This window comes from Erinaceus europaeus, chromosome 9 (assembly GCF_950295315.1).
Source record: "Erinaceus europaeus chromosome 9, mEriEur2.1, whole genome shotgun sequence".
NCBI lineage: Eukaryota > Metazoa > Chordata > Mammalia > Eulipotyphla > Erinaceidae > Erinaceus > Erinaceus europaeus.
In genome coordinates, this window is record NC_080170.1 from 59,005,882 (window position 1) to 59,021,166 (window position 15,285).

Below are 15,285 nucleotides of genomic sequence, written 5' to 3' on the forward strand. Positions count from 1 at the left end.
TACAGTTTAGTCTTTATGTCCTTTACTTGAACCCCTCTCAAGGAACCTTGTGCCAGGTCTCCCTCTGAAGGACAGAGACATGCAGTCAAGCTGGAGTTTCAAGTCCCTGATTTGCTATTATCTGGCTATATGATAGCCAGGACAAAGTGATAGCCTTTCTGAGATCTTTTTCTTTTTTTTTTTTTTCCTGTTCCATTAAGGTGTTAGACATGGTCTCAAATCTTTCTTCCAATTCCAACATCCTACCTGTATCTTTTACTCTTAGCCTTTTTTTTCTGCATAGTTTTTGTCTTTCTTGGAGTAATAAAAGTAAGGCAAGAGGATAAGCAAAGAATTTAATACCAGAAATATGGCAGTCAATTAGAATCATTTATGTTTCAAATCTCCTGAAAACTGATTATCTCTCTAAAATTTCCCTTTGGTCATGGAATCAGCACTGTGATTATGGTGTGGCCTAAAAGAAGGCCACTAGAGGTAGGGAGAAAAACACTGATCCACCTTCTAAGACACACTCATTTTTTGAAATGAATTCCAGTCATCTCAGGGTGATTCTTAGTGTCTTTTATTGGTCATACTCTAGTGGAGCTATGGCAGAACAGGGTTCTGAACAAAGGCACACTGGGTTCAATAATCTCTTAGCTATATGTTTGTGGGATAAAATCCTTTAAGTTTCTTGAAGTATGGTGTAATTTTCAAAGCCCTGCTCAAGCAAGTGACCAAATTGATGAACATGTCCCTTGAGACATAATCATATGCTAGTCAGAAGAACCATCTTTGGAAACCAAGAAGTAGAGATAGTTTCAGCCCTGCCTCTTTATGGCTACAGAAGGTGAGAAAATGTTTAACCTCCCAGCACTTTTTTTCCCCACCTGTGAAAGAAGTAATGAGGGCTTCTATTTCACAGGAATTCTGTGAATATCATGGGACATGGGGTAGGTTTGCACTCTGGTTGGTTCATAGCAAGTATACACAAAATACACTCTCTTTTTGTTAGTGGCATGTTTCTTGCTCCCCAGGGTGAAAATCAAGTAGGGGAAAGTGCATTAAATATGGATTAACAATAGTCTTGTCAGTGTTTCCATTTTATAAATAAAAATTAAAAAAGAAAAATATATAGCTTAAATTAGCAAGTGACAAGTAATACAAACAAAAATAGGTGGGGCAAGGTGGCATCATGAGGAAGATGAGAAATGAACTAGATCTTAAAAATTATGTGACAAAGTTGAATAAGTTATTTCAGGGGATGAGAAGGATCAGCTAGCCACTCATTCAAAGTTCAGAGAGAAATTCTTTGTGCTAGGCATTCTAAACACTGGGATGAACAAGATAGCAATAGTTCAAGTAATACACCAATAAATACAGGAACCCTCTCCCCTATTTATTAAATGTTCACACTCTAGCACTTGGCTTTTATGAAAGACCCCATGAACACAGTCAGTCCCCACTTAAAATGACTGATGGGTTCTTACAAGTGACATGATCTCTGACAAATTCAGACCCTGGCATAATGTCTTCTGATTATAATGTCAATGAGGAAAACACAATATTGTTTGGAGAAACTGGTATAACTTTTTTCCCTAACTAAAGAGAAATACAAAGAGACTTTTCATTTCTATGACAAAAAGTGAAAATAGCACCAGAACAGATTTTCCCTCTGTCATTCTAGAGGGAGTGGCACTCAGGGAGGAGAAAAGCCACACCCCAATTCCTCCCCAGTACCATTTTAGAGAGGTGTGCATTCACCATACCATTCTTGTTTTTACTGTATGATGTTGCTATTTCAGTTTTAAGTGTTATTTTCTATAATTAGGGGGATTATATTTTGGGTCTGGGAACACTGGAAAGTTTTTTTCCACTTAATGTATTCAGTAAGTAAAGATAAATATGGAGTGCAAGGGAAATGGAAACAAAAGTCATGTCAGAGGTGGGGTGCTATTTCAGATAAAGCAACAGAAGACTTGGACAAAAAGTCCTAACAGTATGAAAATAGGAGGAATGTAGATATCTGTGGGAGGAGTTTCTAGGCAGAAAGCAGAACAAGTGCAAAATTTCTGAGGCAGGGTCGTATTTAATGCATCCAAAGAATAGCAATGGGATAGAAAGACAGTCAGCAGTCAGGTTTGAAATTTTATTCTAATTATGATATGAAACTTCTGAAGGTTGTAGAACAGCAGAATGGCAAAATCTGACTTGTGGGTTGTTGTCTTTTTTTCTTTTTTTCCCCATCACAGTTATTGCCTAGGCTCAGTATCTACATAATGATTCCACCACTACCAGTAGTCACTTACTACCTTGCCCATCTTTTTTTTCTTTTCTGATCAATACATAGAGAAATAGAGAGTGAAAGAGAAGACCACTTGTAAAACTTCTCCCCTGCAGGTGGGGGCCAAGGCTTTGAATCTGGGTCTTCACACATGGTAACATGTGTGCTCTTCTGGTTGCACCACCATCTGGTCCCTGACATCTGTTTCAAAGTTTCACTCTGACTGCTGTATAGACACAAATTATGTTGTCATAGTGATAAAACAGGGGGTAAGGAAGGTAGAGTAGAAAAGGAGTAGAAATAAATGGCCAAAGTTGAGAAATGAAGGAAAGGAGCTGGATGGTGGTGGACCTGGTTGAACAAAGATACAGTCCCCCACCTGCAGGAGGAAACTTCACAAGTGGTGAAGCAGTATTGCAGGTATCTCTCTGTCTCTCTCCCTAGCTCCCCTTCTTCTCTATCTAATAAATTAAGGGAAAAAAATCTTTTTAAAAAAGAAAAAAATGAAGAACTTGGATCAAAAAACCACAAAGTGACTAGATACAGTTGTTTTAATTTTAAGATGCCATTCACCGAATCTCCTTATGAGAAAGATCAGATGTTCTTAGTTTGAGGCTGGGAGAGTGCTTTAGGGAGATGGGAAGAACAAAGAGGTCAAAAAAGATGGAAAGATGGAATTACAGTCCCTGGTAGACAAACATTTTGAAGGAAGGGGAAATTTGCCAAGCTTCACAGAACACCTACACACTAGACCATAGGAGAGGGTTTTAGAAATAGTCTGGAACCACCTGGAAAGCCTCCAGGGCTGGGATGATGCAAACAACTGGTGGTGAAAACAAAAAAAGTGTTTTCCATCTCTGAAAACAAATGACCACAGAGTCCTCACAATGTGCTTTGTGCCTTGCCTGGTCAGATATCTAGCATGTGGTTAACCCACATATCAGTTATGTGGGCTATGACCACTGAGTACAGCTGTCAACTTGACAAGATGCCCAAATGAGACTTGGAATCAACCAGCTTAGCTAGGCCATCCATCTGAAGGGAATGGCCAGGAGGAGTTGATCCTTGGTGACACTGAGTGTAGGACATGTTGGGCAGTGGGCACCAGCTTTGTGAGCATGGCCTAGGCTCCACTGGTTGGGAAGGAAGTCAGGAACTTCAATTTCTCCTAGGAATGATGATGGTGCTGCGTGGGAGCTTCCCCCTGGAATAGACCTTTTTTTTTTTTTTTTTCAGGCATTGATCCTGCCCCAGGGTGTTTTCCAGAACTTGCACAGCTCCCTAATTACCTAGTAACGCTCAGAGCTTATGAAAATGCTGTCATTTGCGTGAGAAAGGGAGGGAAGACTGAGCGAAGGGAAAAAATATTAAAAAAATGCTTTTCAACCTGGCAGAACTCCAGGGTGGGTAATTACATTCTCCAGGGTGGTGTTCTCACCACACACAGTCTGTGGAGTATTTTTGGGAACCTTCTGTAAGAAATTGTGCTAAAAACATGAAAAATATTATCATTATTATTTTTCCTACTTCTTGCAACAAGGAGTCTTTCTAAAACCAAGAGGCACTCTCTTTCGATCATGTTTCTGTCAATTTATTGAGCTGTCAGTGATCTGTTTTCAGATCACAAATTAGGTGGTTCACCCTGTACACACATTCCAACTATTTCACACAAGAAGCCTAGAATATTGAAGCCAGAAGAGAACTTAGCACAATCCCCACACTTCACAGATGGGAAGAAGATTCCAAAGCTGCTGCTACAGGTGAAGCAGACAGAGGCAGAGGTCTCCCCAAGCCTGCTTCCCTGTCTTTTGTCTTGCTCATCCTGGTCTCTAATATAAGGGGCTTCACGGTGTATCTGAGCCAGAACATCTGCAGCCATTGCTCAAGTGAATCTCACCATCTTATGACTGAGGAAACAGAGGCACAAAGACAAAATGGATTAATCTGCCATTTTTTTTTCTGACCCTTGTAATAAAAACACACAATTTGTTTTAACATACAAATCCTTTATTTCTGTTTCACTGGCAGAAAATCAGCAGATCTGGCCACATATGAGGCACTGTTCTTCATAGCAACAATAGCTACAGTAAATCTCCACACCCTCCTTCCATGCATGTGTCTCTGGTGCTCTAGTACTAACATCCTCCCAGCTAGTATCTCCATCACTCCCTGCTTGGCCCTAGGAGCCATATGGATTGGAAAGTCCTGTCTAGCACCATTCTCCTTGATTTGTGGTGCAAAGCAAAAGCCAGGGAAATAAATCTTAGGCTATTTTGGCTATACAGTAATGAGATTAAAGTATATCAAGAACCTGAGCCAGGCTCAGTCACACTTGATCTTCAAAGATGGTGCTGTGCCATCTTCAGTGAACAATGTAGCAGCATTAGGTGGGTTTTTCCACTGGCCCACCTGAAGTGGGTCCCTGCATCCAATACTCATCCATTTCTTCTTCCAGAGAGGAGATAGAACAGAACAGAGGTCAGGCCTGCCCACACAGGCTCCACTCCTGAAATACACAATCCTCCCTTTCATAAAGCCCAACAGCTTATCCATGGGTTGCATAGCTTCCTTCTTCCTGTAGTATCCTCTTCACAGCTCAGCTCTTTGGAAACTACACAGGCTCCCCACAGAAACAGTGCTGCCTTCCTCTTCTTGTCCCTACTGTGTTTTGCCTGCACCTCCATCAGTGACATAGTCCTGGACTGCTCTGGAAGACAGCAGGTTGATTTCCTGTCTTCCTTTCAGATTACACCCTAACTGCTTGAGTTTCAGACTGTCTGACCCTTTCTCTAGCCTCTGTGCCTGGTGCCTGTGCCACACAGTATCTTTTCCACAAACATTTGAAGATGATTTTGAAGATATGTGGGATAAACAGTTGAACTTAAAATAAATTGACCTAGATGTCCAAGCTTGAAATGTGCACACTCCATATTTACTTAATCATTGAATGTTTTGCATTTAATAGGCCAGGCCATGGGGAGCCTTGGACTAAATCAGAACAGAGTTCTGCTGTGGACACAGCACTATTTTAGGAAAATATATTTGACTGTATGATTTTTACTGATTATCCAGTCTGATCCTTTGACTTCTTTCAGTTCCCTTTCCCCAAGGTAAGCAAAACAAATCTTACCTATTACAGGTGGGCGTTGAGATTTTTGCTAATTAATCCTTGTAAAGGGCTTTGAGATATTCTCTGAAAGGTGACAGAGAAGTGTGAGGCTTTCAGTGACAGCCTAATTATTATGATTATCAGGCACAAAGCTCAGAGAACTTAAAAGATCCCCAGGTACCATTCAAAATAATAAAGACAAAAAATGCAAATGAAGAAATTATAGGATGGAATAATCACCAAATCACAGACTATTAGAGTTGGGCAGGTTCCTACAGGTAATCTTTCCTAACTCTTATCATCTTGGTCAAGTCCTTAGACCCCTGGAATACGCCTGTCCTCTGTTTGCTGCTATTTGAGCCTTGGGCTCTGGATAGTAGTGTTTTCCTGTGTTCAAGTCCCAAGATCCCCATGTTAGCTGTGGAAAACTGGGCATATGATTAGGTCTCAGTTTCTCTACTTGTAAAACAAGAGATTAGGTTGTCATCTTAGGCCTTGTTGCATAAGTAAATGCCACATGTGTGTTGCTTAGCATGGTACCTGGTTCTTAGCAAATGATTAAACATTACCTCACTTGAGCTAATTAAAATATGTGAAAGTGCACAGGAATTTATAAAGCTTCTAATCTCCACAACGTTCTGACTCAGGGGTCTGCTGAATACACATTTTCTTTCATACTCCAGCCCTTGTCAATATCCTGTGAGTATGACTGATTATGCAAGTCAGGGAGAGAAGATGTTTGGGGATAAAAAAAAAAAAAGGCCTCTTTAAGTTGCAAAGCAAAATCTTATACAAACTCTCTCCTACTCTTTCTCACCTAGGGAAGTGTGACTTTCCTTTTACTGGATATCTATCTGTCAGAAGAGAACTGCCCAGAGAAGTGGGCAGTAGGCAATGCCCATAGCTCTCAAATGCAGTTTGGACTGTGATGTGTTCTGACAGTCAGATCCTATATTATGGGTCTATATTTATGATTTAATCCCTGCAGTCTTGGTGTTCCACCTGTAAGACTAGGCCATGGCCACTTCACAGGCTGGCTGGCGTAAAGAGAGTGAAATAACACTTGAACTTGTCTCAAAAACAGTCATGTGCCCTGTGACCCAGTGATAGCCACTTTGCAGTCCACATAACATCCCTGGAATAGTCCTTCTCTTTACAGCTTACATCAGTGAGAGCCCCAAACCTGAAGGTTTTGGGGACTTCAGCCCACACTAGGCATGACCAGAGTCCAGTTTAGGGAGAAGAGCCCAAATCCTCCCTAGCACCCTGAAAAATGACTCATGTAATTGCTCTGTGTAAGGATCCTTAGCCTTTATTATACACCCACACAATTCTTTTGCTACAGACTCCTGTGAATGCAGAGAAGGGGGCTGGGGAAAGGGGTCCCTTCCTCAATCTCATGTACAAAGGCAGACAAAATTGCTATGCCTGTATCAGGACACTGGGCAATCATCCTAGACCCTCCCATTTTTGTCTTTGCCATTCCTGCCCATTAGGCAGGAAAAAGCCCTTTTCCCTTTAAAGTTCCTAGGAAGGATTTCTAGGGTCTTCCCCTCAGGAATTAGTTGTAGGGATAATTGGGCCAGTGGAGTGCAGAGATAAATCCAGCACACAGCCCTTGCGCTACCAGGAAAGTGACCTAGATCAAGCAATCAGCAGATGCAGGACTATTGTGGGGACCCCCTGCCACCTACTGACTTCCAGCCAAAGCCACATTCCCAGCAGCATCTGACAGGCTGGGGGCAGGGGCCAGCCAGGGAGTGGGCAGGGGATAGCAGTCTGGCTGTCCCTTTCAGGACTCAGCTGCAGGGGCCAGTCCCCTACCCACCTACCACAGAGAACTGGGGAAAAGGTGAAGAAGAGGCAGGGGTATAGGGGAGGGAAGCCAGCTGTGGAATTGGAGCTGCTGGCTGTGTCTGAACACAGAGCTTGCAGCCTGTGTGAGTGCAAGGGGGGAGCCAGCAGGGAGGGAGCAAGGCAGGCAGGAGAGAGGAGAGAGAGAGAGAGAGAGAGAGAGAGAGAGAGAGAGAGAGAGAAAGAAGGAGAAGGGGAGAGGGGGCGAGCAGAGCACTCAGCTAGCATGAGGAAGGCTTCTTCCTTCCCTGCTCAGTTAATCTGGCTGTCAGTTGGTGTTAACGCTGCAGTTTAAGTGCTGGATTCCCAGAGAAACAGACCAACCGTGGAAGGAAAGAAGGAAGGAAGAAAGGAATCCAGGCAGGAAGAAGCAGCTGCAGAAGGAGAGTACAGGCATCACAGAGAGGAATAACGGGAAGGGGGGAACACCAAATCTATGATTGGATCTGAGCTTCTTTTTCGCCAATGCAAAAAGGAATATGCAGCACATTTTCGCCTTCTTCTGCACCGGTTTCCTAGGCGCGGTAGTAGGTGCCAATTTCCCCAACAATATCCAGATCGGTGAGTGAGAGGGGCAGCCTGACTGGGGTGGGGGGGGGGCTTTGCAGGTGGTCGGGTTGCAATTTGCCCCAGAAGGGTCTGTGGCCTCCACCCCCACTACAGATTGTTGTACAATGATGGACAGAAATCCTGGGCTGTCAATGTGGGGAGGGGGCTTCTCTTGATGAGAAGAGGGCAGAAGGGAAGTGTGTGACTGCAGGCACACACACACACACACACACATATACACACATACACACCATTCACACTCTAGGCATGAGCATGTGAAATGGAGGAGCCACTGTTTTGGAGCTGTAGCAAGGAAACGATGGTGGGGGTTTAAGGAGTTAATTCTATTGCTTAGTATATGGTGCCTGATTTCATTTATTTATATAAATGTGTGTGATGTATTTATGTGTGTGAGTAATATACTAAATATGCACAAAATAGTGAATTAGTAGAGGCAGTGATTGTTTAATAAGAGGTGAAGGAGAAGAGATCCTCTAAAAGAAGGAGTGAGGAGTATTGGATTTACTGTAACCACTGAAATAATGCCAATAATATGAACACCCCTTACTCTAAGCCCAGAGAGCTCACTCCTGCTCCACACTCTGCCAGCTGCCTTCTCTCCACTATCTGCCAGGCTGGGCTGGCAGCCCCCCACACCTCCAAACCTCAACTTCCTAGACTGTCTTTTCTCCATCCCATCAATTGTCCCTCTTCTGAGATTCTCCATCCACTGACAGAGTGCAACATTTATACACACACACACACACACACACACACACACACACGCACACACACGCACACACACAGAGACATAAATTCCCTTCCCTACTGTTTGTTTCTCCATCAAGGGGCTCCAACATCCCAACTTGGATGCAGGTTTCAGCACACTGCATGGTTTTTTGTTCCTCGTTTCCTTTTCCTGGTTGTTGGGCTTCTACAAGGACTCCAACCCTTCCTGAATTCACTGGACAGTTGCTAGACATCATTCTAATAAATACTGAGTGAAAGCAAAACAAACAGGAGCAACAGCACCAATGACCCCACATGTCCACATGGCTAGGTTTCGGTGCCTTTTGCTTCCTGAAATAAGCATGATGCTTTGCTTGGAGGTATCCCAATTTGTTTGCATTCAGTCTTCTTCCCCTGCCAATAAAGATACAACCCCACTGTGGAAAGTTCCCCTGGCTGGTTGCTTGCCTGTGCGGTTTGTGATTTTTGGGGGGGTATGGTGCAGATGGCATTTTGTGGGAACACATGTACTGCAGTATCCATCTCTTTTAGCCTCTCCTGTGTGCTGGCTCCTGAGGGTGGTTGGGGAGAGGGGGGAGTGGAATAGCCACATAATAACTTACTTTGTTTCTTGACACCTGTTAGGTTCCTTTTAGAAGTGTATCTGTGTATGTCTGTTAGTGCCTCATTAGCAAAACAAAACTTCCTGACTCCCAGACACTTCCCTGCAGCTTGGCCTGTAGCCTCCCACCTCACTCCACCCTTTTTCATTCATGGCAGTGGAGGACAGGGACTGGGAAGAGTTTGGGGTGTGGTCATCTGGGGAAGGGTGGAGCATCAGCAACCAGAGGGAGTTTTTTTGTTTTTGTTTTTACTCCTTTAAATGGAGGCATATGAACATGTGCACCACTAGCTCTTAGATATATAGCATTGTATGTGTGGGTAGCTGTGTTTCATCTACATTTTGTTGACTGGAAATGCTTGTCTGGTAACCTGTGGACTTTTCTTTCTTCAGGTGCATCTGGCAGTTTTGGACACAAATGCAAGGGGTGGTGTGTGTGTGTGTGTGTGTGTGTGTGTGTATTCGTGTTCTGCCTGCTCATGTGCCTATGCAGATGCTTCCTCTTATTTTACCCCATCAGTTTATTCAGCTGATAAAAAAACCATTGTCTTTGTTTTCAAATCAAATGTTAATACATTAAATTCTAAAACAAATGCTGTACATAACACTGACAGGAAGTGAAGTGATTCTACTTGTTTCTGTGTGCACAATTTGTAACAAAGCCCTCACCATCAATTTACTGGTTGTTAAAACAAATACATACCCACTCCATAAAAAGTTAAAAGTACATTTCACTGGAACTGTGATTTCTGTTGGATCTGAGATAAACATCTGTGTAAATATTCCTTCAGTCTCTGGAAAAGCTTATTTTAATTCACAGAATTACACCTGAATTTATTGGTATGTCCAGGAGTAAATACATGGGTAAGCCATGTACTCCTGTTTCTTGCAACAGGAGCCTCAAAGAGCACATTTGTTGTGCTTTATACTATACTAGAACATTCCCATCATGTTGGTATTCATAACATCCCACACTTTTGAGGTCCAAGGCTGTACTGTGTGAATACACACAATGGCAGTCCCTTATGTAACAAGTCTTTTCAAGGTAGCTGGGATTACAAGTGGTGGAAGAAGCAGAAAAACACTTTTGCAGGGAATCAAGAGTTTTCAGAGGGCATGAATAAGCAACCTTAGAGGTGATGCAGTAGTTAAATTTCATATAGATTTTATTAAGTCAAAGATCAAAAGTGTCAAAGCAATGGGTTATATTACCAAAGAAGCCCAAAAGGTCCCAAAGCTGCATTTTGCCCCACAACATTTATTAGCACCTAACTACGTAAGGTTTTAGGGTGGGAAATGAGACCCACAGAGGGAAAAATTGGACACAAAGAAGGTACCTTGTTCTAAGAGTTAGGCCACCCAGATGGCATGCATCAAGGAGGAGACATAGAAATACCACAGTACTGCTGTTTTCATTAGCCTGCACTGAGTTAAGGCGTAAATGGTCATATATTTGGGTCAAGTGATACATGTCAGAAGCCCTTAGGCACAAAAGGTCACATGCAGAAGCTGAAGCCTTGGTGTCCAGTGGAATCTATAAGAACTGCCAGCTCCTCCCTCCCCCCAGGCTATACTATTGAGTCTGACCTAAGGAGAAAAAGAGAAGGAATTAAATCCTGTTTCTTGCCCAGATACCATGTTGTATTTTCTTTCCTCATAGGGGGATTATTTCCAAACCAGCAGTCCCAGGAACATGCTGCTTTTAGATTTGCTTTATCGCAACTCACAGAACCCCCCAAGCTGCTTCCCCAGATTGATATTGTGAACATCAGCGACAGCTTTGAGATGACCTATAGATGTAAGTAATTGCTTCCACTTTTGAGGTTTCTTTCTGTGATGAGGCAATGGAAGCAGGGCCTGTGGCTAGGTGTAGGTGTTACAAAATGACTTCACTTGTCATTAATTTTCTTAAGAAAAATGTCCATTACCTCTGACTGACTTCATCAGATGCTTCTCAAATTGGGCTTGCCTTTTTCACTGTTAATATAAATGCTGGGATTACAGATACAAGAATTGAGTGCATTTTCAAATACTCAGATTTGCTGACTTGGTTTTGACAGTTGCACATATAGGAAATTTCTAAAGACATAGAATTAAAGGTTCTAACTTGGAGAATGTAGCTTAAATTGAGTAAGCATTTCCCCATCCATGAGGAGAAGAAAATCCCCCTTTGGCTTAATGTCACTTAATATGTGACAAGTTGTATATCTGGTTACCCATGTTTAGAAAGGACCAATAATGAGTTAAAATTTGTGACCTTGGTTATTTTTTATATGCCTTAAAATGATTGATTGCTAGATAGAATTTGCAGGATGGTGTTTGAGCATAAAACAGAACAGAAGTGACATCATAAAAGGAGACAGGAGAGAAATCCTGACATCTAAATAGATGCATTAGAACATGTGAGCAAAAGCACCATCCTGAGCTCCTCTGGCAACTACAAGGACCAAACAAAAGCCAGTGTGTTTGCATGTTTGCCATTTCATGACAGATGACAGCATAAAAATTAATCAGTGGAGATATTTTCTCTTCAGGGATGAAATTCAAGTGGGAACTTATGGCATGGAAATATCAGTTAAATAGGCCAGAGCAACTTGAGACTCAAATCCTGATTAAGCTGACACCACTGGCTTGCCATGCCTGCCACCTGACTTGGTTGCTTCTATGCGTAGTAGATGGCATAGAACATACTTTCTCCATATCTTTCCCACTTTCCCTTAAGGTTGAATCTCAACATACTATGAAGACTTCCAAATAAGAATTTGAAATTCTGTCTATCCCTATAGCCATTCATAAGATAATGTTGACATATATATATATATATATATATATATATATATATATATATATGTATATATGGAGAGAGTCATTATGGCAGATTCAGTTTTTTGATTGTTTACTATGTCATTATTTACAGGCAATTTTAGTGTTATACATTATCATTTATTGAGTATTTATTATAGTCAATGCAATATGCATTATTGTTTTTATGTGTTAGTTTTCTTCCTTCTAATAAGTCCTATAATATACCATGCTACTCTTCATTTTAGAGGTAAGGAAACTAAGACTGCTATAGATTATATCATGTTCCTCAGACCAGCCATAAAATAAATTATACTTACAAAGAATCTGGATGATACATTGATCTTTATAGTCATCTGATCAATTATCTAGATTTCTAAGGCAGGCCTTATAAAGTCTTTAAGGAGGAAATCATATAATTCTTCAAAGTGGATCCCTAAATAAATAAAATAACAATTCTGCCTTTTAATAGTGCTGAAGTGGAAAATCTTGTCTATTATGTTCTTTGCTATCTTTAAAAATGAGATAAATTTTAATGGATTCAATCATTTCTCTGAGAAGATGGAATAATATTTAGAAGGTATTAAGTTCTTAGCTAACTTACCTATTGATTTTGACATCATTTAGAGTAGGGTCCTTTAAGACATGATTTGGGGGGAGGAGAGAGGATTTGAGAGTGAGCATCAATGTACATAGCATTATTGAGATTACCCATAAGCTTTGGTATGGTGATGTATATGTTAATATATTACCATTGCTTTGTCATATGTTCAAAAGGACCCTTTACTCAAGACAGATTATTTGCCTAGGGAATCAAGAAGAATAAATGGCTGGTATGTGTGTTCACATAAACTGCTAAGCAATGTCTACAGCATAGTTTGGTGGGAAGAGATGTTAACTGCTATTCTGGTGTCAAAATGTTGACTGGCAGGACAAGATAATAAAAGAAAAAATAAGGAGAAATGTTCTGAGGTGAAAGGTAGCACTTCTGTATTGTTATCTTAATAACTGAGGACTTGATCTCTAATAGGGTGTTGGTCATGCAGTGGGGAGACTGAAATATGATACAGGAAATGTTGTACATTGTGGTTAGTGAAACGGGAGAATGGATCTGTGTTCTTGAACTCGATCTATGCAAGATAGCAGTATACAAGCTTCTATGAACATGGCCATTTTTAAGCGTTTCTTCAATGGGATGAACTCAGATGGACACTTGAATCATAGGAAAGATAAGACTCTTGTTCTCATGCACCCCAGAGGGAACACTTATGTTGGTAATGTGTAAGAAGCAATGGTTTAACTTACGTTCAGACTTTTACTATCTTCTTTTTAGCTCCAAGATAGTAGAGGGTCTGAGCAATTGGGTTTAATAGTAGCATCCCATTAATTCACATTCAGCCTGGAGGAATACCTACTAACTTTCATAGCAGGCTAGGGAACCCTTTGGAGCTATGTTCACTGTGGCTCATTGGTCTGGGAAAACTTTACATCTGTCCTGATCTAAATTGAGTTTTTTAAAAAAAAGTGTTAAAAAGAGCAGAAATGTCTTAGTTAAATGTGTCACAGAATCATCTACGGAAAAAACAACATAAGAAAAAGCATCTCATTCAGATTTGATTTCACTTGCATTTTGGGGCTAGTAGTTACCTTAAATTAACAACACTATTCATATCACCACAAAATAATCAAATCTTTGTCTTTTTCATATTTTTTTGCTGGATATTTGATGTTTTTCCCTATGCACTTTGCTATTCATTATCCTTCCACCAGAGGGTGGAGAAGGGAAGGAAGAGTAAGTGTAACAGAAATTATTCCTTCTAGATGTGTGGGCAGTAGGGATTTAAAAGGACAAGTGGTGAATCTTGAGACGGGGACAAAGAGAAGGTGAAATGGAGGATGAGTACTGTGAATACTGCTGGAAAAGAGTAGAGTTTGGGGTCTATTTTACATTTAATCTTTCTTGCTTGCTTTGTCTACCACCAAGTGATAAAGTCTTAAATCAGTAATCCAGATGCCTTAAAATGGTTTCTGAGTATTCTTCCTATCCTATAAAGGCAGATAAATAAAACATATCAACTTCCTGATATGTTTGTGACAGGGAGAAACAAGGCCAAGATGAAAAAATTGTAGATTGTCAAAAGAGTTCATTTGGATAGTGTTGTCATGTACACATAACAGGTTAGAGCCTGACCACCACCAGTCTAGGCATTGTGGTTAGTTTCTCTCTTTTCTGAAAAAGTCAGCAAGGAGCAATGAGGTCTGGAGATGACTGAAAGATGATTTGTGTGCACTGGGGTTTCTATCAGAAAACTGAGGTGCATTGGCTCAATTCAATTCTTCCCTTTTCATCCATTTGTTCATCAAATACATGCTAAATGTCTACTATGCTTCATCTGTTCTATCAGGTGCTATGGGGTATAATGGCCAAAGAAAAAGGCAAGGTAATTTTTTTTCCTTGTGGGAGTTACAGTTTAGTCCAAAGTTCTTCAAACTTCAATACACATAAAATTCACTAGGGAGCTTACTTAAAAAAAAAGCTTACTTAAAAGCTTACTTAAAAGCTGAACTTCCTGAATCAGAATTTCAAGAACTGGCTATGGAGAGTATTTCTGTCCTCCTTGGTATAGGGATCAGCCTTTAATCTTAAAAGGTCTTTTTTTAAATATTTATTTATTTATTTATTCCCTTTTGTTGCCCTTCTTGTAGTTATTATTGTTGTCATCGTTGTTGGATAGGACAGAGAGAAATGGAGAGAGATGGGGAAGACAGAGAGGGGGAGAGAAAGATAGACACCTGCAGACCTGCTTTACCGCCTGTGAAGCAGCTCCCCTGTAGGTGAGGAGCCAGGGCTCGAACCGGGATCCTTAAGCCAGTCCTTGAGCTTAGCGCCACCTGCGCTAAACCCACTGTGCTACAGCCCGACTTCCTAATCTTAAAAAGTATTATATATTTCTTTTTTTAAATATTTTTTAATCTTTATTTATTTTTGAATAGAGTCAGAGAAAAATTGAGAGGGGAAGGGGAGATAGGAAGAGAGACACCTACAGCCCTGCTTCACTCACTGCTTGTCAAGCTTCCCCCCTACAGGTGGGGACCAGGGTCTTGAGCCCAGGTCCTCGAACACTGTAATGTGTATAATTAACCAGATACACCATCGCCTGGTCCCAGTCTTAAGTATTTCTTAACCAAAGAATTTTGAGTCCTTAACTTGTACAAGTCCAGATATCGTATTAAGTACTAGTAATACAGACAAAAGTAAGGCAAGCTCCATACCCTAGAGGACTTTGTCCCTGGTGTGGCAAACTATCCTGAAAAGAGAAAACTTAAGCTGCAATATCCTGTTATAGCACTAGAGTA

The 15,285-nt window shown here is 41.1% G+C and overlaps 1 protein-coding gene across 8 annotated transcripts in view; it reads left to right on the forward strand.

Moving 5' to 3' along the window:
* Positions 1–7,266: 7,266 nt before the first annotated feature.
* Positions 7,267–15,285, forward strand: part of GRIA1 (glutamate ionotropic receptor AMPA type subunit 1) — a 325,563-nt gene continuing 317,544 nt past the window's right edge. For 3 of the 8 annotated variants that reach the window (XR_009551600.1, XM_016194434.2, XM_060198023.1), the window contains exons 1-2: positions 7,271–7,787; positions 10,787–10,924. Coding sequence is in view for 7 of the 8 variants with exons in the window: in XM_016194434.2 (XP_016049920.2) it covers positions 7,706–7,787; positions 10,787–10,924 (220 nt within the window). In the remaining variant the exon portion in view is untranslated. Of the gene's footprint in view, positions 7,788–10,786; positions 10,925–15,285 lie in introns of all 8 variants that reach the window. The other 5 variants (XM_060198022.1, XM_060198021.1, XM_016194433.2 and 2 more) reach the window with 4 other exon arrangements.